Below are 23,491 nucleotides of genomic sequence, written 5' to 3'. Positions count from 1 at the left end.
TAAATATCTTCCAACAAACAAAAGCCCAGGACCAGATGGCTTCACAGGCAAATTCTAACAAACATTTAGAGTAGAGCTAACACCTTCCCTTCTCAAACTCTTCCAAAATATAGCAGAGGGAGGAATGCTCTCAAACTCATTCTACGAGGCCACCATCACCCTGATACCAAAACCAGACAAAGATGTCACAAAGAAAGAAAACTATAGACCAATATATCACTGATGGACATAGACTCAACAATCCTCAACAAAATACTAGCATATAGAATCTAACAGCACATTAAAAGGATCATACACCATGATCAAGTGGGGTTTATCCCAGAAATGCAAGGATTCTTCATTGTATGCAAATCAATCAATGTGATACACCATATGAACAAACTGAGGGATAAAAACCATATGATCATCTCAATAGATGCAGAAAAAGCTTTCGACAAAATTCAACGTCCATTTATGATAAAATCCCTCCAGAAAGTAGGCATAGAGGGAACTTACCTCAACATAATAAGGCCATATATGACCAACACACAGCCAACATCGTGCTCAATGGCGAAAACTGAAACCATTTCCACTAAGATCAGGAACAAGAAAAGGTTGCCCACTCTCACCACTATTATTCAACATAGTTTTGGAAGTTTTAGCCTCAGCAGTTGGAGAAGAAAAAGAAATAAAAGGAATCCAAATCAGAAAAGAAGTAAAACTGTCACTGTTTGCAGATAACATGACACTATACATAGAGAATCCTAAAGATGCTACCAGAAAACTACTAGAGCTAATCAATGAATTTGGTAAAGTAGCAGGGTACAAAATTAGTGCACAGAAATCTCTTGCATTCCTATATATTAATGATGAAAAATCTGAAAGAGAAATTAAGGAAACACTCCCATTTACCATTGCAACAAAAAGAATAAAATACCTAGGAATAAACCTACCTAAGGAGAGAAAAGACCTGTATGCAGAAAACTGTAAGAGACTGATGAAAGAAATTAAAGATGATAGAAACAGATGGAGAGATATACCATGTTCTTGGATTGGAAGAATCAACACTGTGACTATGACTATAGTACCCAAGACAATCTACAGATTCAATGCAATCCCTATCAAACTACCAATGGCATTTTTCACAGAACTAGAACAAAAAAATTCACAATTTGTATGGAAACACAAAAGATCCCAAATAGCCAAAGCAATCTTGAGAAAGACAAACGGAGCTGGAGGAATCAGGCTCCCTTCTTCAGACTATATTAAAAAGCTACAGTAATCAAGACAGCATGGTACTGGCACAAAAACACAAATATAGATCAGTGGAACAGCATAGAAAGCCCAGAGATAAACCCACGCACATATGGGCACCTTAATTTTGATAAAGGAACAAGAATATACAATGGAGAAAAGACAGCCTCTTCACTAAGTGTTGCTGGGAAAACTGGACAGCTACATGTAAAAGAATGAAATTAGAACACTCCCTAACACCATACAGACAAAAAAACTCCAAATGGATTAAAGACCTAAAGATAAGGCCAGACACTGTAAAACTCTTAGAGGAAAACATAGGCAGAACACTCCATGACATAAATCACATCAAGATCCTTTTCGACCCACCTCCTAGAGAAATGGAAATAAAAACAAAAATAAACAAATGGGACCTAATGAAACTTAAAAGCTTTTGCACAGCAAAGGAAACCATAAACAAGATGAAAAGACAACACTCAGAATGGGAGAAAATATTTGCAAATGAAGCAACTGACAAAGGATTAATCTCCAAAATTTACAAGCAGCTCATGCAGCTCAATATCAAAAAAACAACCCAATCTAAAAATGGGCAGAGGACCTAAATAGACATTTCTCCAAAGAAGACATACAGATTGCCAACAAACACATGAAAGAATGCTCAACATCACTAATCATTAGAGAAATGCTAATGAAAACTACAATGAGGTATCACCTCACACTGGTCAGAATGGCCATCATCAAAAAATCTACAAACAGTAAATGCTGGAGAGGATGTGGAGAAAAGGGAACCCTCTGGTACTGTTGGCGGGAATATAAATTGATACAGACACTATGGAGAACAGTATGGAGGTTTCTTAAAAAACTACAAATAGAGTTATCATTCAACCCAGCAATCCCACTACTGGGCATATACCCAGAGAAAACCATAATTCAAAAAGAGTCATATACCAAAACGTTCATTGCATCTCTATTTACAATAGCCAGGACATGGAAGCAACCTAAGTGTCCATCGACAGATGAATGGATAAAGAAGATGTGGTACATATATACAATGGAATATTTCTCAGGCATTAAAAGAAACATAATTGAGTTATTTGTAGTGAGGTGGGTGGACCTAGAGTCTGTCATGCAGAGCAAAGTAAGTCAGAAAGAGGAAATCAAATGCCGTATGCTAACACATATATATGAAATCCAAAAACAAAAATGGTTATGAAGAACCTAGGGGTGGGACAGGAATAAAGACGCAGACATAGAGAATGGAGAGGACACGGGGAGGGGCAAGGTTAAGATGGGACGAAGTGAGAGAGTGGCATGGACATATATACACTACCAAACGTAAAATAGATAGCTAGTGGGAAGCAGCCGCATAGCCCAGGGAGATCAGCTCGGTGCTCTGTGACCACCTAGAGGGATGGGATAGGGAGAGTGGGAGGGAGACACAAGAGAGAGGAGATATGGGGATATATGCATATGTATAGCTGATTCACTTTGTTATAAAGCAGAAATTAACACACCACTGTAAAGCAATTATACTCCAATAAAGATGTTAAAAGAAAAAAAAAACTGAAAAAAAAATTTAAAAGAGAGACCCAAATTACCAAAACTGGCACAGAATGAGAAATGTCTATATGGTCATATACCTGTTAAAGAAACTGAATTCATGATTAATTCCCTCGCCCAACACACACACACACAGACACACACACACACCCGGGAAAAGAATGGGCCTGCTAGTCTGTAAACTTAAATAGTTCATAGTCCCAGAACTATACCTAAATAGGCCACCCGGTTCTTATTCATAAAAACTTTTCAGCAACATGAATTTCACTCTTCCTTTGATAACCTACTTCAGTTGTTCATGAGCTGGCCTTAGTTTCTGTGCTATTTATGCAAAGGAGTGATGGTAAACCACCATGAGAAAAATGTTTTATAAAAATAAATAGGGCACAACCTTAAGAAATGTACTTAAGAAAATCACTGTGAGTTTATCAACAATAAACTTTGATGTTTTCAAACATTTTTCTATAAAAATGTTTTTCCCCAAACCACTGAAATCACCCAACATGGACATAAATAAAAGGATAACCAAGGCCAATATAAGGAAACAATATAAAACAAAGTAAAATTCGTGATTTGCAAATTAGGCTGTTGTGAGGTTTTGTGATTTGTTTTTTGTTGCTTTGGTAGATGCTGAAGTTGAGTCTGTTTTACAAAGAGTCATTTAATCCTCCAATTGAATAGTGACTCATTTGGGTCAAAACCATTTGAAAAGTTTAAAATGTGGGGAGAGGGACTAAAAAGGAAAAAAGTGAATTTGCAGTTCGGTTTATCTTCACCAGGTCAGTAGATATTGCTAGGGAAAACTCAAAGCCAAATCAGTACACAGAGTCGTTCCTATCCACCCTTCCATCTGTGTGCTTCTCCATGAGATGTCAGGAATAAGCTAAAACTGATAGAGCACTCTTCAACTTTTATTAAATGATCAGCTCCCATTTTCTAGCCAATAAAAATAACGTTCAAAGAAGAGTTTCATAGTATTCCCTGGAGCTGTTTCTTTTGGATCACGCATAGATACTAGCTGCCTTTTCTCTACCAAATATTGGGACACCTGGTCTTTTTAAAACAGATTTTCCAAATGTGCTCATTCATTTACACGAAAGTTTGTACAGAGACAAAAGGTTTCAGTAAAGAGTCTGGCTTCAGTGAACCACATTTGCTTAAAAGAAAAAGCAGCACGTGAAGTGGGGCTCTTCACTCATTGTGCCAATATTTATTCAACAGCTGGGATGTGCTAAGCGCTGGGGACAGCAGAGAGGAAGATGGATGTGGTCTCTGTCACCACAGGGCTTAAATTCTAACCAGGAAGACGAACGGATCCTCTGATAGAGAAACAGCACTTTGAGCGCGCTTAACAAGAGGACCTCTCCTCCCCTGGAGTGGGGCAGCGAGGACCAAGAACGGGGTGCCCTGAAGCAGTGCTGTCTAGCTGAGTAGGGGTGAGGCCACATGCTGTCAGGCAGAAGCAAAGAATTCACTGCCGCTCAAAAGGACACACAACAATTGAACAGTTAAGGAATAAAAAGGCAGAAACACACAACCACCTTATTAAGAGGACGCTGCGACCAGTTCTGGCACCTGTACACAGTGAGCTGATAGCTCTGCAAACAGAAGCTTCCAGCTGTCAAGGCCACACTGATATGAACAACACTCATTACCAAGTAATTCATGGTGGTGGACAGACTGTTGAGATGGTTCCCAAAGACCCTGCTTCCTGGTACTCACTCCTGGTGTATCTCCTCCCCGAGAGACAGGCTGCCCGGGTGCATGGCTCCTGCCCAGTGGAATATGGCAATAACTTCCATGATTAGCTTACAAAGACTTGTGACTCTTTTCTTTCTGGCAGATGCTCTCTACTGCCTTCTCAGCTTGCTGGCTTTGATGAAGCTGCATTGTTGGAGGGGTGACTGCCAGGGACATGACACAGGCCTCCACCCAGTGGTCAGCTAGGAGCCGAGACCCCGGTCAACAGCTCTCCAGGAACTGCATTCTGCCAACAGCCACATGAGCTTGGGAGCAGATGCTTTCCCCATGCAGCCTTCAAACAAGAGCCCGAACATGGCTCACCCTGGATGGCAGCCTGGGAGAGAAGCTGAAGCAAAGGTCCCGCTGAGCTGTGCCCACATTCCTGCCCCACAAAACTGTGAAGTCATGAACGTGTGTTATTTGAAACCACGAAGTTGTGTAATTTGTTACACAGCAATTCATAACGACACACTCATGCACGTGCATTTAGAATTCTAATATTCTCTAGAGCCATCCCAGAGAAAAGCGATCAGGGTGAGTCCTGTGGTTTATTTGTGAGCGAGAACAGAGGACCGTGTGTGTAATCATCAAACAGTAAGTTTCCCCTGCAGAGACAACATTTTAGCTAAGTCCACACGTTCCTTTAATGAAGAAACAAAGGGTCAAAGATATTGGACTTTGAAAGTGGGTCACTAGGAACTTCCCTGGCGGTCCAGTGGTTAAGACTCCACGCTTCCACTGCAGGGGGCACGGGTTTGATGCCTGGTTGGGGAACTAAGATCCCACACGCCACACAGCGAGGCCAAAAAAAAAAAAAAGAAAACAGAAAATGGGTCACTAGTCCTATCTTTCCTGTGACTCCCTGAAGGTCAGGACCCACCCCCAGGAAAAGTCCCCAGGGTCTACACAGTAGAAGTCTCAAGTATTGTTCTACTCAGTGCCTCCCTAGAAAGATGAGCTGTTCTCTCCTCAAACCCTGATGCCCCCATATCAACACAAGATGGGTCAGCTGCAAAGTGTTCCGAATCTGGATAGACGCTTGGAAATTCTGGTTCTTCCCATGGTAGCCCAGTGGTTTATCATGTGGACTCTGAACTCAGCTGTCTCGTTTGGTCCCGACTCAGCCTCTCATCAGAAGCGGGGGCTAAAGCAAGTCACGTTCTCCTTGCCTCAGTGCCTGCTTCCGTAAAATGGGTATAAACGTGGCGCCTACCTCCCAGGGCTGTGAGATTTTAAAGAGAGAACTGATGGAAAACGCTTAGCCCAGTGCCTTCCATTTCTGTAGTTCCTATTTGTACAGTAATTCAGGTACAAAGCTCCAGTTGTGCTACCTGCTAGCTGTGTGTCTTCGTGCAATTTTAACTTCCTGAGCTCAGCTTTCCTATCTGGAAAAGATATCTTTTCCATATATCTACCTCCCAGGTGAGTGGTAAGGATGGACTGAGAACAAAGTAAAGCTGACAGCACAGTGCCAGTATACAGAAACCACAAAAGCAAAAACGCCTGTATGGAATCCCTTAATTCTGTCCTCAAAGTATGAGCAATTACCATAAGGAACTATGACAGTTATTCAGGCACAAAGGTAAAACTGTAACCAGGAGCCCTTGGGTGTTGTCTGATAATATGTTGAACTAAGACTGAGTGGACATTTTTGAAAATGCATTTGCTTCTTTGTAACTCAGGGGAGATGGTAGCTGGAACCAACCGTTTAAGAAAGATTATGGAGATAAACAATCTTGGCAGTGGGGGGAAATATCTTTCCATTGACTTATTTTTTTCTATAAATTGGGAAAATAACACCATTCAGCCTTGATGGAACATTTCTGTTGGATTCTGGAATGTTCTAAATTTGCATTCACTGGAACTACAAGGATGCAGAGCCTCTCACTGGCTGCACTGGTGTAATCACATACTCTAAGTGGTAATCCACACAGAAGTTAAGAGCGTACATCTATGCTTCCCCCATAAAAGGTGAAAGATTCCCTTCTATCCCTACAGCAATTCTTATTAACACCTACCCAGCACCCCGATGAGCATGTTCAATTTTATTTTCCTTGCAATTCTACTCTTAGTTCTCCTCCCAAACCCCTTTCTCGAGAAGCCAAGAAGCTGGCGGGGGGGGGGGGGGGGGGTGGGCAGGGAGCTGGGAAAATGACCCTGGCCTGGGTCTCCTTCTCCAACCCTGATGTCCCACCCATAATGTGCCCCATACAATAGAGAAGTAGGAAACTAACACACATGTTGTCTGCCGTAACTAAATGATATTTGCAAGAGGTGACACTATTAAGGCAATCTCAAATGGTCCTTGTTAACAAAGAGATGCCCTAACCCAAGGTCAATAAAAGCAAAGAGTGAAACATGAGATTTAAGGTGGGAAGAAAAGGAGCAAAAACGTCCGGCTCTCCCATCTGTTGACCTTTGGGGTTAACTTGTACACCCATCTGCCAAGAGCAGGAGGGGAAGGTGGCTGATGTTGAGAAATGCATGCCTCCCAAGACAGGAGAGCAAATCCACATCACTGAAGGACCAGGGGGAACACGTGCCCCACAATCTAAGGGCAGACTTCAAATTACAAAATGCTTTATATACACAATTGCTACTATGTAGAAAATAGACAACTAATGAGAACCTACTGTATAGCACAGGGAACTCAATGCTATGTGGTGACCTAAATGGGAAGGGAATCCAGAAACAAGGGGATATATATACATGTATAGCTGATTCACTTTGCTGTACAGTAGGAACTAACATAGCATTGGAGAGCAATTATACTCCAATTAAAATTTTAAAAAATAAATAAATTACAGAATGCTTTTTCCAACATTTCCCTTCAATGGTCTCTGCAACCCAGTGAGATAGGCTGTCTCCTTACTCTTCTTTGACGAATAAGGAAACTGACGTTCAGAAAGATTGCGTAGGTTCCTCAAGGTCACACAGCTACAAAGAGGCCAAGTCAGAACTCAGAGCCAGGCCTTCTCACTCCAGAATTCTGGCCAAGATCCCAGAGAGCTTTCAATTTCATTGCCACAGCAGGAGAACACGTGAAATCCACACGGAAGTGACATCAGGGGAAGTAAGTCAAAGAAATCTCATTATTTGATGCCATTTATGCCCATAAGAGAAGCAGAAGCTTCTCTTAGGGATCTTTTGTGCTTTCGACGGCTGTCCTGACTTGGCTTTTCAAACTACATCCTAGCCACTCCCTTCTGCCATCCTTGTTGGAATTACTTTCTTACTGGGCCTCTGTAACCAACAGCGTGGCCCTCAGTTGTGTTGAGGGTTAAAAAGTACTTGAAGGGTGAGCAGAGACAAGGAAAAGAGACTGAAACGTGTGTCAGCTTTGAGAGGAAGTTTCAGGAGGACCATCTGTTACAGCTGAATAAGACTTTCCCTACCAAGAAATTGGAAACAAAACTTAATGAACTGAGTTGACAAAATCTGACACGTCCAAATTTACGTGACAAATCAGGCCTCTGATTTTTCTAGATAAATCAGCAGAGTCATCAATCTCTATGGGATCATATTACTCATTCCAAAAGGTACAGAGGTATACAGATGAGGGTTTCAATCATCAGCTCACCCCATTATACAATCCACTCTCTGTATCAGAATTTTAAAGCATGGAACAAATTTGATATACGCTCCTGGAAGGCTCATATGAATGGAATTCTGTTGACACCTGCGCTGGCAGAGGAATGGCTTCTGGGAGGGTGTGCCGGCCTTGTTTCCCAGCTGTTCTCATTTTGCCTCCGCCAGAGGGAGAAGGGAACAGCTGATGGCTTCGCCCCCAAAGCCCAGCTTGGCCCCATCATCAGCACATCTCACCCCTGCAGCTGCCAAGGCAAAGACTAACATACCAGCCGGAGAGCAGCTGACTCGCTCTTCTGACCAAGCTTTTGGAGCAGTATTGGAAGCCAAGAATCAGGGTACTGGGTGGGTTCAGCTCATCTTCTGTACATCCTTAGGATCCACTCACTCCACATGCCAGGGGGTGAAGGTCTGCATCTGTTTTTCTCACCATCATATCCTTAGCCCCTGGTACAAATCCAGGATGACAGCAGGCAAATATACTGACTTAGAGAATCAAAGAATCAATGTTGGGGACTTCCAGTTCCGAAAGCGTGGTGGTGAACTGACCTGATGCAGATAGAAAACCTTCCCACTGCAAACACATAAAAAGTGCTAAATAAAATGTGACATTTTTATAGTACATACATAACTAAACTAGAAAGAAAGGAAAGGAAATTACCAGGACACATAAATAAAAAGGAATTCAGAGCCAGAGCATTCAAACGCTGCCAACACCGTGGAAATCTAGGAGACGCAGTAGATACAGGCCTTCAGTCTAGGAGCTGTAATTTTAATGACAGGAGGTATGATCTGGAACACACGAGATGGGAAACTGGAGCTGAGATCCTTGCAGAAAGCCAGTATTCTGCAGGACTGCCCTTCCAAGTTCAAGGGGCTAGAAAAACTCTACCAAATGCCCCAGGGAAACTGCAAAGTGGCTGTGTTTACCCAGACTGCTGGTGAGAGTTAGGCAGTCTCCTGACAGAAATCAAAACTTCAAGCCTCCACATGGGTGTGGAGACCAAAATTACAATAACTATGTGGTGTAAGATTCCCAAGATGAGGAAGTAACATAAAAACTGGCCTCAGATGAGTAAAACCCTTGAAACACCTATCATAAGTAAAACTCTGCTCTGCTGGAACTTTCACAATCCCAGGTGCATAGGACGCTCATGGAGGGGCTAGTGGTGGAAAGGAAAAAGCTGAAAATGAGTTCACAATTCAAAATTGCAAGGCATTAGAAGAGATAGTTTATGACAATACAGATTCAGCACCCTAAGAACTAAAGACAACAGAATAATCTAAGAGGGGTAACAACATATGCATCCCAAAGTTTTAAAGATGTAGAAGAAAACACAGAAGCCATAATGGGAGATAGTAAAAGGACAATATTTTTAATGATCTATCAGGTTTAAAAAAGAACAAAATTAAGCTTCTATAAATGAAAAATTAAAGGCACTGGAAATTGCAAAGTAAGTCCATAGACAGTTTAAAACAGCAACCTAGACACAGCTCAAGAGAGAATTACAAAATGGAATCTAGATTGGGAGACATCACCCAGAATGTAAAGCAGAGTGATAAAGAGACAAAGAGAAACAGCATGACTGAATGATAAGATCCAATTACATATAAAAAAGTTCCAAAGGAGATATAGAGAAAATAAGGGCAAGACAATCATTGAAGAGATAATGACTAAGAACTTTCTATATTTGATGGGATATAAGAAGCATGGCAAGGTAAGGTATACATAAATTAAAAATGAGTCCATATCAAAAAACATGATAATAAAACTATAGAACCACAAACAAACAAAAGACAACCTTAAAAGGAACCAGATAAAAAGGCAGGTCTAGTGCAAAAGAACAATCATTAAACTAAAGACGTCTCAACAGTGACAGTAGAGGCCAGCATACCATAAGTAATACCTGCTAAAGGACAGTAACTGTCAACCTAGAATTCTGTATATAGCTAAGCTAACATTTAAGAAAAAGATAAAACAAGCATTTTCCAGTCAAACAAATACAGAGCATTTGCTATTCACAGACCTTCAAGGCAACATGATTTTGATAAAAAGCAAACTGAATCCAAGAGACAGAAGAGGTTTGCAAGAAGCCATGATGGAAAAAAAAGGCAGTGGTTACATTGGATAAACCAAAATAAGCCTGCAGTACTAAAAACAAAAGCAAAGTCTACCACCACCCCACTTTATTTTTTTGATGAGAGATGTGCTTCAAAGTGGTAGACTAAAATGCTAGACAGCAATAATAATAAATGGGAGAGACGATGAAAGACACGAAGCATTCTTGGCCAGTGGTGGTATTTGCGAGGTGGCCAGAGTCACTGGCTACCTTTACACTTTGTTACTTGAAGCGCAACGTTTGAACTTTAACGGTACTACTAAATTGTGGAAACCGGATATGTAACCTCTAAATTAACAGAGCTGGAGAGAAGTAGGTGTAAATAATCCTTCAGCAATATAAAAGGAGACAGAAAAAAAAGGTGCCTAAAAATAGCAAAATTCAGTAAACTTATAGTAAATAGAGAACAAAATGGAAGATGAGTTCAAAAACATCAAAGGTCACAAATACACATGAAGGGATGGACCTAGTGAGTTAAGAGACAGCAATTATAAAGTTTTTAAATCTAGGCATATTTTGTTTATAATAGACAAATGTGAAAGATAATGACATGGAAAATTTGAAAGTAAAGAGATAGGAAAAGACATACCAGAAAAATATTAACCCAAAGAAAACTGATACAGTAATATTTGTCTTGGACACATCTGGAGCTGTACACAGTTGAATAGACCCAACAAACTAGCCTCAAAATGTATGATGCAAAAACTGATAGAATTACAAGGAGAAATGGAAAATCCATGATTATATTAGATTCTTAAAACCTCTCTTAGACACAGAAATACTGAACGAGAAATGTTAGTCATAATATATGATATGACATCAGTTAACAAGCTTAATCTAATTGACATATCTAGAACCCTATACCCAATACTTAGAGCATATACATTAATTTTAAACACACATGTAATTTTTATAAAAATTTACCATGTATTAGCTCATAAGGAAAATTTCAAATGCATGAGAGTCAATAGGACACAGATCACTTCCTTTGACACCAGTGTAATAAAATCAGATATCAACAACAAAGATAACTCATCTTACCCAACCATTTAGAAAGCAAAACACACACACTCTCTCACATACATACCAATCAAAACATATGTCTAAATAACTTCGCACTCAAAAAGTCATAATGCGAGGTATAGATTATTTTGGCCATGATGATAACACAAACCTAACAGCAAAACAACGAAAGCAGTAATTGGAGGGAAAAGTTCAGCTTAAATGAAAGAGCTTTCAGAAGAAGTGAGAAATAGAATAACAGTATAAACCCCAAGAAAGTAGAAGAAAGGGACAGAAATTAATGAAATTGAAAACAAAAATAAAAGATCAACAAAAAAAATGCAGCAAAATTATTTCAGAAAGAGATAATATGAATAGCACTATAACCCTTGAGGAGATTAAATCAACTATCAGATTTCTGATGGAAAAACACCATGCTTTGATGATATTAAGTCACGTTTCAACGACTGTTAAGGAAAAAATAACCTCTTATACCTAAGCTGTCCTAGGAATAGAAAAGGATGTAACTAAGACTCCCTAACTCACTTTCTGAGGCTAATAGTAAAGCTTTGAAATGAAAACTAAAAGATATTTGGAGAAAGGAAAATTAAAGACTAATGATGGTTATCAACATTGTCCTACAGGGGCTAAAATCCTAAATAAAATTTTAGTAAATGGGATCCAACACTGTATTTTAAAAATGCACCCAAATCATGGAAGATTTATTCTAAGAATTCAAGGATGGTTTAACAACATAAAATCTATTAATATAATTCACTACACTACTAATGGAATAGAGGAGGGGAAAAAAACCCAACAAATGAACAACTAATCATACCAACAGATGCTGAGGAAAAGTTTTTTTAAAAAATTAAACAACCATGTTTATATGTTAAAAAGAAAACAGTTTAGCAAACTAGCAGTATAGAGAAATGTTCTTAGTTTATATTAAAAAAAGATTAGATGACATACATAGCAAAATTTTGCAGTAAGCATCTTAATCAATGGTGAAAAGCTATTCTCATTAAAGTTGGGGAAAAAAAACCCAAAGACATTTGCAATCACCACTTTTGTTTATCATTGTGGAGGTGGAGGTGCTAGCCAATGAAAGAAAAGAAATAAAAGAGGTAGAATGTAAAAGAACTGTAAAGGAAGAAACAAAAATTACCATCATTTTAGATGATAATTAGAATTTCTATGAAGTTAGTCTACAAACAATTAGAACTAATAAAAATCAAACATGGGGCTTCCCTGGTGGCGCAGTGGTTGACAATCTGCCTGCCAATGCAGGGGACAGGAGTTTGAGCCCTGGTCTGAGAAGATCCCACATGCTGCGGAGCAACTGGGCCCGTGAGCCACAACTATTGAGCCTGTACGTCTGGAGCCTGTGCTCCGCAACGAGAGAGGCTGCAATAGTGAAGAGGCCCACGCACCACGATGAAGAGTGGCCCCCGCTCGCGGCAACTAGGGAAAGCTCTCTCACAGAAACGAAGACCCAACACACCCCAAAATAAATAAATACATTTATTTAAAAAATCAAGCATGGTTGCCGAATTCAAAATCAAAGTACAAAAATCAGGAACATTTATTTATACTGAAAAAGAAAATATTAATTGGAACTTTTTAAAAAGACATAATTCCACAGATAAAACAAGAATAGCCATGAGCTGGTACTTGTTGAAGCTGAGTAATAGACACATGATTGTTCATTATACCAGTCTGTCAACTTTTGCATATGTTTAAAATTTGCTGTAGTAAAATTTCTTAATTAAAAAAAATAGTGATGCCATTCAGAATAACAGTGAATCTAGTAAGTACTTAGAGTACCTTGAAACATATCTTACAAAGATGTGCAAGAACTTCAGAAAATTTTTTAACTTACTGAATAAAATTAAAGAAAACATATAAAGAAACGACCACACTATGGCAGGAAAAACTTTGATATCATGGGAATGTCAAGTCTCCCCAAATTAATCTGTAAGTTCCCACTGAGTATTTTGGAGAACTTAGCAAGGAAATTCTAAAGTTCATATGAGATACTAGCATTCCAAGAACACTCAAGACAATTCTATAAAGGAGAGGAAGGGAGACAGGAAGAGGAAATTAACCTTTTTGAGCACTTAGCATGGGCCAGGCCCTGTTCAAAGCACTTTCCATGTATCATCTCATTTAATCTTCCTCACATCCCCCCATGGGGGAAGATACTATTATTATTATTTTTATTATTATTATTATTATTTTCTTTTTTTTTGCGGTATGCGGGCCTCTCACTGCTGTGGCCTCTCCCGCTGCGGAGCACAGGCTCAGCGGCCATGGCTCACGGGCCCAGCCGCTCCGCGGCAGGTGGGATCCTCCCAGACTGGGGCACGAACCCGCGTCCCCTGCATCAGCAGGCAGACTCCCAACCACTGCGCCACCAGGGAAGCCCCCAGATACTATTATTATCACCATTTCATAAAGGGAGTAACTGGGGAACAAAGAGTTTTCATAATTTGACTGCGGTTTAGGGTGACCAACCATCATGGTTTTCCCAGCTCTGAGGGGTCCTGAGATGTAGGATTTTCAGTATTGAAACTGCGAAAGTCCTGACAACACAGGCTGGTCACTCACCTTCCCAAGGTCACATATCAGTAGGTGACAGAGCTGATATGCAAACCACGCCAAGCTGACCCCACTGTCTGCCCCCTATACCACCGCATACCAACCAATCTAAATATGTAAGACTCGTTATAGTACAGAATACTGAAAATAGTATGGTACTGAAAATAGGATAAAAAAATAGTCCAGCAGAACAAGGAACCCAGAAGCATATCTGTCTAGACTCAGTGTTTATCAGAGGAGGAAAGGATTCAATAAATGTTACTGGGATGGTTGTTTATCTTATCTGTATGAGGCAAAACAGACCATGTCCTCATACAACAAATAAAAATAAGTTCCAGTTAGACTAAAAGTGAACAGCAAAAAGTTAAAATCTAGAAGAAATTATAAAAATCTCTTTTGGAGCTCAGGAAAGAGAGGAGGATGTCTTAAACCACACTTAGAAAGAAGAAATGGGCAAATAATAAGTGATCCAAAGAAGAAACATAAAGAACAATATAAACACATTTCTTAAGAAAAGTCTGAAAGTCTTTAGGAATCAGGAAAATACCAATAAAAACAATGAAATATTTCACATCCAGTTTGGCAACATTTAAAAGTCTGAAAGTGCCAAGTATTGGCAAAAATGTGGATAACCAGAACTCTCTAACAAGTAGGCATGAAAATGGGTGCAACCAATCTAGAAAGCAAAGTAGCAATGTATATCAAAGTAGAAAACCGGCTTACCCTCCGATTCAGCCATTCATCTGTAATAGCTTCCTTAGAGCTCACGCCCTGTATATGAGGAGATAGGTACAAGTATCCTTGCGCCAGTGCAATATCAAAAAGTAGGGGAAAACAGATATTTATCCACACAGGAGTGTACAATTTATGGTTTAACCATTCAATTAAAAGGAATGAAGCAAGCACATGTATCAGTAAGAATAAGTCTTTACAAACACACTGATTTTTAGAAAAGTGAGTTGCAGGACTTCCCTGGTGGCGCAGTGATTAAGAATTTGCCTGCCAATGCAGGGGACACAGGTTCGAGCCCTGGTCCAGAAAGATCCCACATGCCGTGGAGCAACTAAGCCCGTGTGCCACAACTACTGAAGCCCGCATGCCTAGAGCCCGTGCTCCGCAACAAGAGAAGCCACCATAATGAGAAGCCTGCACATCGCAACCAAGAGTAGCCCCCACTCGCTGGAACTAGAGAAAGCCCGCGTGCACCAATGAAGACCCAATGCAGCCAAAAATACAAAAAAATAAATAAAGCAAGTTGAAGAAGTCTGTTGTATACGGTAGGGTACCACTTATATAATATTTAATACATAAATAATATCAAATATTGATTAGAGATATATGTATAAACACATATATATATATTCTACCAACCAATTTCGGAATAGTGGTTGTCTTTTCAGAAAGAAGGTGAAGAACTAGATGGCTGGAGAGAATCAGGAGTGATTGCAAATAAGCTTTAACATTTAACATCTTTAAATTTTAAAAATTCTGAAGCGTCTATAGTAAAACTTGGTTGGTAACAATGTGGATATATAACTTATTCTGTCTTTTTTACAATATTTCACATTTTGTGAAGGAATGGATAATGGGGCCAAAATTCTTTTCCATGATCATATCTCAAATTATACTGAAATTGGCTGAATACATTATTTCAGTTTAGAAATTTTGCTTAGCTTGCCTCATTTCAGGAATACATGTATTCCATCAACCAAAGTGCAGCTGCATTCTAAGGTATAACCTAGACTCTTAAGTTCTGATGCAGGTTCCCGAGAACACCACCAAACCCCCAGGATTTAAGAAAGTGAAACCAGGTTCTCTGATGACATTCAGATTCATGTGAACATAGATCTCATGAGAAATGCTCCATCCCATCCTGGCTTTAATCACAAATAGAGCAAAACACAAAACAAGGAATCTTTTGGTCAAACCGCAGGCCAGTATTTACCACACCCTGCCAAGAGAAGATGCCAGGGTATACCAACAACAGTTCTAAGAATGGATCATCTAAAGGGATCAGGGAGGCCAATGTTTCCAGGACAGACAGAAGGTCCAGAGTTAATCCAATGAGGTTGCCCAATTCTTTAAGCAGTTGCCTAGAAACTGAGCTCTTAGTGTCACCTGGGGATGACATAAAAGCTTAAAGGATAAAAAATATCAATATGATGCTGAATTATTTGGCTTCTCCATCTCATCGATCGATTGGAGGCAAGGTATACTGAACATTAAATAAAGCACAAGACACCAGGATGAAGAACGAGCTGGGGTAAATATAAGGACTGAAATGGCAGCCTGTCAGAAAGCATGATATTCAAGGCACACATTTCAACTGGCAAGTAAAGTTCATTTGAACCGCGTTATCATTCCGTTTCAAAGCAAACTACGTTACAATCTCATTGCTATAAACATTATAGTTATTTCAAAGATAAAGTATATAGATGACAAAATGTTTACTACGCCTAGGCTAAGACCTGGTCCCCATCATGAGAGCGCCTAGAGATGGCCCTGCATCGGCCACTTAGCAGACACTCAACCATCCGAAGCCATGGTTTCCTCCTCTGTTAGAGTGAGGGCAATAACAGGACCAACGGCAAGATTCTTCCCCAAGGACTGAATGAGACAGTGCATGCAAAGATCTTGCAATAGCTCCTGGCACCAAAGCACTCAACAACTGCCTGTTTAAGGAACCGTGTGCTGGTATGAAAACTTTAGGTTTCATAAAATACTACAGAAACACACATAAAGAAACAGCTACTACAAGTGCACAGAAACTATTTCCCAAAACATTCCGTACAGATTATATCAACTTCACTTTCTCAAACCCAGAGAGCTGATAATTAAAGGACTGCACACATTGCAGAGCTGTTTCATACAGCTTTCAGTGGGCACGCAGCCAAAGGACTATAGGCCTAGCCATTTGGTACAGAAGGAACATCTGAAGATGTTTCTCACACCTGTCTTTATAAATCATAGATAGTGCGGGAACAGTTTAGCTTTAAGAGGCCTCTGGAACATACTCTGATACAAAAAAAAAAAAATTTTTTTTGCAACTGTAATGAATTCATTACAGCATCATCTACACCAGAAAGAAATATGCTTAGCTTCTTTAGATGATGTCGTTGCATTCCTCAGGGGAAAAAAAAAAAAATCCTTACAGCTTCCACAGCTGCAACATCTATCCAATTAGGTATATGTTGACTTTGAGTATTTATAGATTTTTAAAAGAAAGTTTTGAAACATTTAAAAATGGATGTAATTTTTGTTTCCACAAGGAAGGAATAGAAGAAGCCAAATGACACGTGAGAGAGAGGGAAAAAAAACCACGTCTGTGTACAGAGTGCCGTACAAAAGCCTGGGCTGACTTTTAAATGTTTATGGCAGACTCACAGGTGTTTATCTGCACTCCCTCCTGAAAGCCTACAATATAAATAATAACATAAAAATAATTTAAAAAAAACAAAGAACTGGAGAGAAAATAGCAACAGGTAAGAGAAAGCAACAAGGCTTTAGAAGAGGTAAGACAAGTGGTTACCTACTCAGCAGAGGAGAGAGAACTGGAAACCTGTTGCCTGGAGAAGAGAGAAGCCATCTAGAAGGTGAGACGGATGAGGAGAACCTTGGAAAGACTTGGAGATGGGAGGCACTGGGCACCTCTGATGGTCAGTACAGGCTGGGCTGCAAGACCGTCCAAGGAAAAGTTAGAGCTGTAGGTCCCTTGCAAAGCCAGCACAGCTAGGCGGCTGCCCCTCCCACTTCATCAGACAGGAGGTGTATTTTCTGCAGACACTAAAGCAGAGAAATTCTGTACACGAGGATGCCCGGCATAGCTGAGAGTGAAGAAGTGGCTTAGGTCCTCAGCAGGAGGCTGCAAAATTCTTCTTTGGGGAAACTGACCAGCCTACGAAAAAGACAGTCAGTGATGTATGGAGGTCCCCCAACCCAGAGAAGGATGACCAGTTACTAAGCCCGTCTTTGAAGCACACAGAAGTTTCAATCAGCATTTTAGTGTCTCATTGTTAAATATAAACAGACAGCCAAAATACAGACATTTGAAGAAAGCCAGAGACTATAACAAACAGGAGTGGGGGAGGATCTGAGAGCTGATAGTGAGAATAAAGTCAGCCAAACAATGTTTAAAAAGTAAAAGTTAATGCATGCCAAGAGTTCACCAAAACCTTACATCCATTTTATATATATATATATATATATATATGAACAGAACCTTATTTTAAAAAAAGGAATATTCATGGAACAAGAAACATTTCTTGGAAATTAAATATGTAGTAGCAGAAATAAACAACTTGAGTAGCAGGGTTGGAAAGTGAAATTAAACAAACTCTCCCAGAAAGTTGAACAAAGAAGACAATTAGAGGATGTTTTCAGGAAGTTGGGACATTCAGCTAAGAGCAGTTTCAGAAAAAGCATGACAAAAACAGTGAGGAAGAAATCACTGAAGAAATAATAAAAGAAAGTACACTAGAACTTCACAGCATGAAAGTTCAAACAGAAAATCCCAGCACGACTACTGATAAGAGCTTAGCTAAAGCACATTATCATGAAATGCAAAAGTACTGGGGATTAAGAGAAGATGAGAAAAGCTTGAGAAAGAAAACAGACTACATATAAAGGATTAACAATCACCATGCTATCAACTTCCCAAGTAGCAATGGGCATAGAGACAATGAAGGAACGCCTTGTAAAATACTGAGGAAATATGGGGCTTCCCTGGTGGCGCAGTGGTTGGGAGTCTGCCTGCCAGTGCAGGGGACACGGGTTCGTGCCCCGATCCGGGAGGATCCCACATGCCGCGGAGCAGCTGGGACCCGTGAGCCATGGCCGCTGAGCCTGTGCGTCCGGAGCCTCTGCTCCGCAACGGGAGAGGCCACAACAGTGAGAGGCCCGCGTACCGAAAAAAAAAAAAAATACTGAGGAAATATGATTTCCATCTTGAAATTTTATTCCTAAATAAACTAACAATCAAAGGTGATATATATTACCACCTTTAATATATATATCCGGGGTGAAATACATATATGTGTGTGTGTGTGTGTGTATATATTTATATGTATAAAATTGCTGATTTGCATATATATATTTGCATGCAAGACACACATTCTAAACTTCTTTCTTACTCATAAAACTCTGTTTCGATTGAAACACCAAAGTATACAACTAAAATTATTTACTTTTCTATCTTCCCATGCAGCAAGCAGTGGCCCTGTGTCACAGTCTAGCCAAGAGAAAATCTGCTACAAAGGTTTCTGGAAATACTTTTATTTTCCCAATAAGATAGATTTGCTGACTCTGCTTTTTGCCTCTTTTGCCTTATTACGGCCTAGAATGCAGATATAATGCCAAAATGCACAGCAGCTATCATAAAACCATGAGGCATTAAGCATAAAAGCAAAAGCCAACATGTAAGTATGGCAGAGACACAAGCAAAAGTGAAAGCTCGGGTCCCTAGTAGTATCACTGACCCACTACACCAGCTACGACACCGCTTACTTCACAAACGCTTGGAATGTAAAGATTAAAAAAGTCCCCTACACCTGAACCTTCAAGCTGCGAACTTTCAAAGACACGAACGTGGGTTCCACTAACGTCAGGCGTGAGTGAAACTGCAGCTCGCCCTTCGTCTCCTATTGCTGACAATCCTTCAGCTCTACCATCTCCCACCTCCTCTCCCTCCTCCAGTCAGTAACTCTCCTTGCCTGTTCACTCGATGCCAGCCCCAGGATGCCAGCTGTTGTACTGTACTACTGTACTTTTCAAGGGACTGTACTGTAAGATTAAAAATGTTTTCTTCATATTTTGTATTTATTTTTTAAAGTATTATTTGTGTGAAAAGTATTATAAACCTATTACAGTATGGTACTATATAGCCCATCGTGTTAGTTGGGTACCTAGGCTAACTTTGTTGGACTTATGAACAAATTGGACTTACGAACGCACTCCCGAAACGGAACTTGTTCGTATGTACGGGACTTACTGTGGTCAGGTTTTCTGTTACTTGCAATGGAAAGTATTTAATCATTCCTAACAAGTTATCAAAAAAAGTTATCTCCCACATGCCCTTTTAGGAAGTTACTAGAAGATGTGCTCCACAAAAATAAGGCATAAACTAAATAAAGAAAGTTATGGTGCTCAGAAAACAGGCGATCCAACACAGGAAGGATGTAAGAGGAGTTTCCAGCATCTTGGCAAGAGAGTAGTCCTGAGACAACACTTGACATGCAAGCCTAAAAAGTAACCAGTTCACACTGGAGCAGGAAGAAAAGGGCTCCAAGAGAGATAATACCAAGAAAAATAAATAGTGAATAGATTACCTGATGTGTTTGATCATATTGGAAGTTTACCAATTCTCCCAGAGGGTTTGGAGGTAGAGATTGGTACACAAGAAACAAAGCAAAACGGTAAAAAAAAAAAAGCAAAAACAAAAACAAAGCAATGATTAGCTCTAGGAAAAACAAAAAGTTGAAAGAGGTGTGAAATGGAATTACAGAACACTGTGTGGCTCAACCATAAGCAATACTTGCTTCATGGTACAAACATTAAATATTGGTTTTTTATTATGGCGTTTTTATACTGGAAAGTCAGAAAGAAGAGAAGCCAGTGTGGATGGAGTCGTGAGCATGGGAGTGAGTGGTGAGAAAGGAGATAACAGAGGAAAACAGGAAATACGTTATACTGAGGTTTGGATTTTCTTAAGAGCCCTAGGAAGCCACTGGAGAGTTTTAAACAGGAAACCAGCATGATCCAACTCATGACTGAGACTGATGACTTTGGCTGTGGTGCTGGGAAGAGTACATTGAGCAGGGACAAGAGGGGAAGCCAGCAGATGAGTTAGGAGGCTACTACACTAGGGATAAGAGGCTCTGCAGAAGAGATCAAAAGAAGCGGGGAAAAAAGCAGCCAAGGCTGGGGAAGGCCCACTTGAAACAGGGGGAAGTGGGTAGATGAGAATACATTTTGGAGGGTGGTGGCTTGTGGAGGGAAAGGAGAGACTCAGGATGACTTTCTAAGTATTTGCATGAGCCATCTGGAAAAGGCAGAGGATGTTATTACCCAGTTGGAAAGATGGGGGCACGGGGTGGAAAATGGATTCAGGAGTAGAGAGTTTGGGATCTAGGGTTCTGTTTTGGACCTGTTAGAGCTGAGATGCCAATGAAGGGTAACATGCAGAGAGACAAACCCCAAAATATGCTCTGTCTTAAACAAGTAGTAATTCCTCCCTTTTTCTTGCCAACACAAAGAAATGTTTCATTATATGCTGTGATTTGGTGCACTGATTGATTTAAAACTCGATACCGAAAATCCAAGGATAAACAAGCAGATATCCTGGGATATCACAGCATGTAACCCATTCTGAGTGATTAGGCTTAACCGGCTTTCTATTTTGAGTCATATCCATCCTAAGGAAAAACTACCTCTACCAAAGCTGCAGTCATAAAATAAGAAGTCCTTCCTCCATGAAATAATTTCCCATTATTAGCTTGATTTAGTAAACATTTTCCTCTAAAAAAAAAAAGTATTGTTCATGCTCAGTGAACTTCCGTTTATGTGTACACAGCATGTGTCAAGGCCAAGGCCACCTCGGGCACACTTTGAGATTGTTTCAGGTTTTTAAAAGTTCTTTCTCAATAAATACTCGAAAGGACCCATTTGTACAAAAGTCTTTCAAAACCTTTTTGACAACTATTATTTTCACTTGCAGGTCAGAGTTTTCTAACTAAACAGTCAGCAGTATTCTTTCTTGGCATTCTCATTGCTTCTTCCTTCCTTTGAGCAATCTTTTTACTTAATCATTAATTCCCAAATTGGTCTTCATTGCCGTGTGGATTTTATCGAGATCTGGGTTTTAACCACATTACAGTAGATGCGGTGGGGTATGGAGGTGGGGTGGTGTGGAGGGCAGCAGTGGCAATTACAAAAGTAAACGTACCATAAGGTGGTAACGGTTCGCGATTGAGGCCAGCTGTTGAAAAATAATGCCTGTTACACAGAATCACAGAAATTTAGAGCTGGAGGCCAAGGCAAGTCTTTCATTGGTAGGTCGACAGCGCCTCTAGCGGCAGAAAGACGGCGGTGGCGGTGACGGCGACCGGCAGAAACTTCCGAATTTTTAAAAAGGCACCTGCTGTTTAAGTTCTCATTGTGCAAAAAGAAAAGATCCACAGGTACCCATTTAAGGGGATACAACTCGGGAAAACCTTGATCTATAAAACAGCTATAATAGCCACACTTCGGCTTAACGTGGAAATGAGTTGTCGCTTTACACAAGGTTGATTTAAGCGATTATTTAGCTGAGAACCTGACGGAGTGGCGGGAAACAAAGATTCTGCTCAAATCTAGCCGCCACTGACAACTACGCAGGTATCCGGAATTAGAAAGAGAGGGAAAGAAAATTAAAGAAGTAGGCAAGAGAGTCCATTTTTAAAATGGAGAGCGCCGTGGAACGCCGCAGGCACACCTGCGGGCACGGGGATGGCTCACCTGCGCGGTTACTGTGCGTCCCCCCAAGTGTATCCGAGGGGGAGCAGGGGTGCACAGGAAACCTCATGGAGGGCTGACCAGTCAGAGATGGGGGGATTCACTAAGGGACAGGGTAAGATGACCCAACGCGCATCATCCCGGGCGACACGTGTAACTGTCAAGACAGATATCTTGGCAAATGATCCCCGAGATGGGAGGACACGCGGCAGCGGCCCCGTGGCTGGGCCACCCGGGCTACGCGCTGGCGGCTTCCAGGCCCGGAGCCAAGTGCTCCCTCCTTCCCCCGGGAATTGGCACCTGGGGTAGGGGCCGGGCGGGGCGGGGGTCCCCTCCGAGCCGGGAGCCCGAGCCCGGGGGCTCCGCAGCTGCGTCCCCGCGCGCCGGGTCGCGGGACAATCCCGCCACTCGGCGTCCCCCCCAGTGCGGCGCGTGGTGCCCCCGGAGGGCGAGTCCCCAGCGGGCGGGAGGGGACAGCGGGGGACCGGCGGGGAGCCGCCTGGGCTCGGCGACTTACCTCGGGCCGCGCGCGGCGCCAGCAGAGCCCCGGCCAGGGCGAGCAGGAGGGCGCGGGCGGGGGGCGCGGGCAGCGGGCGCGCTGCCATCGTCGCCGGCCTTCCGTGCAGCAGCAGCTCTCGGGGCCGGGCGGCAGGCGCTGCACCATCCCCCGCGGGCGCCGAGAGGGGGCCGGGCGTCGCGGCCCGAGGGACTTCCTGCTGCGGGGAGTCAACTCCGAACCCCTCGCGCAGCGCCCGGCCGCTGAAGAGCTAGTCTAGGCTTTCATTTTTTTAAAAAAGTTTTCCCCGGCGCGTGTGTGTGTGCGTGTGTGTGTGCGCGCGCGCACGCTGTTCTGGCACGAGCCAGCCTTGACCGTTGCAATAAACGAGCAAACTGTCCGAGTTGGCCCGGGGACGAGGAAGATCGTTAGGGAGAGGAGGCAGGCCTGTGAAATGGATCCACAGCCAACAGTCACCGTTCTCATCACCACGGAACAAATTATGGTCTCCCCCGCACCCCCGCCCGCCCGCCCGCGGCGTCCCGCGGGTCCTAGAGACCGGTCAGGGGCCCCCGCCAGGGTCCCGCCCAGAGCCGGCTCCGGCCCACCCCCGGGGCGGCTCGGGGCAGGGCGCCTCCCGGGCCGCGCGCCCCGGCGGCGG

General features: G+C 41.7%; 1 protein-coding gene across 1 annotated transcript in view; it reads right to left on the bottom strand.

Annotated features, from left to right (window-relative positions):
* Positions 1-23,127, bottom strand: part of ADAM12 (ADAM metallopeptidase domain 12) — a 386,817-nt gene extending 363,690 nt beyond the window's left edge. Inside the window, exon 1 of the mRNA XM_060033517.1 lies at positions 22,852-23,127. Coding sequence (XP_059889500.1) covers positions 22,852-22,939 — 88 coding nt within the window. The 5' untranslated portion in view covers positions 22,940-23,127. The remainder of the gene's footprint in view (positions 1-22,851) is intronic.
* Between the last annotated feature and the right edge of the window lie 364 nt (positions 23,128-23,491).

This window comes from Delphinus delphis, chromosome 16 (genome assembly GCF_949987515.2).
Source record: "Delphinus delphis chromosome 16, mDelDel1.2, whole genome shotgun sequence".
Lineage (NCBI taxonomy): Eukaryota > Metazoa > Chordata > Mammalia > Artiodactyla > Delphinidae > Delphinus > Delphinus delphis.
Note: the sequence above shows the minus strand (reverse complement) of the source record. Positions and strands in the feature narration are given on the sequence as shown.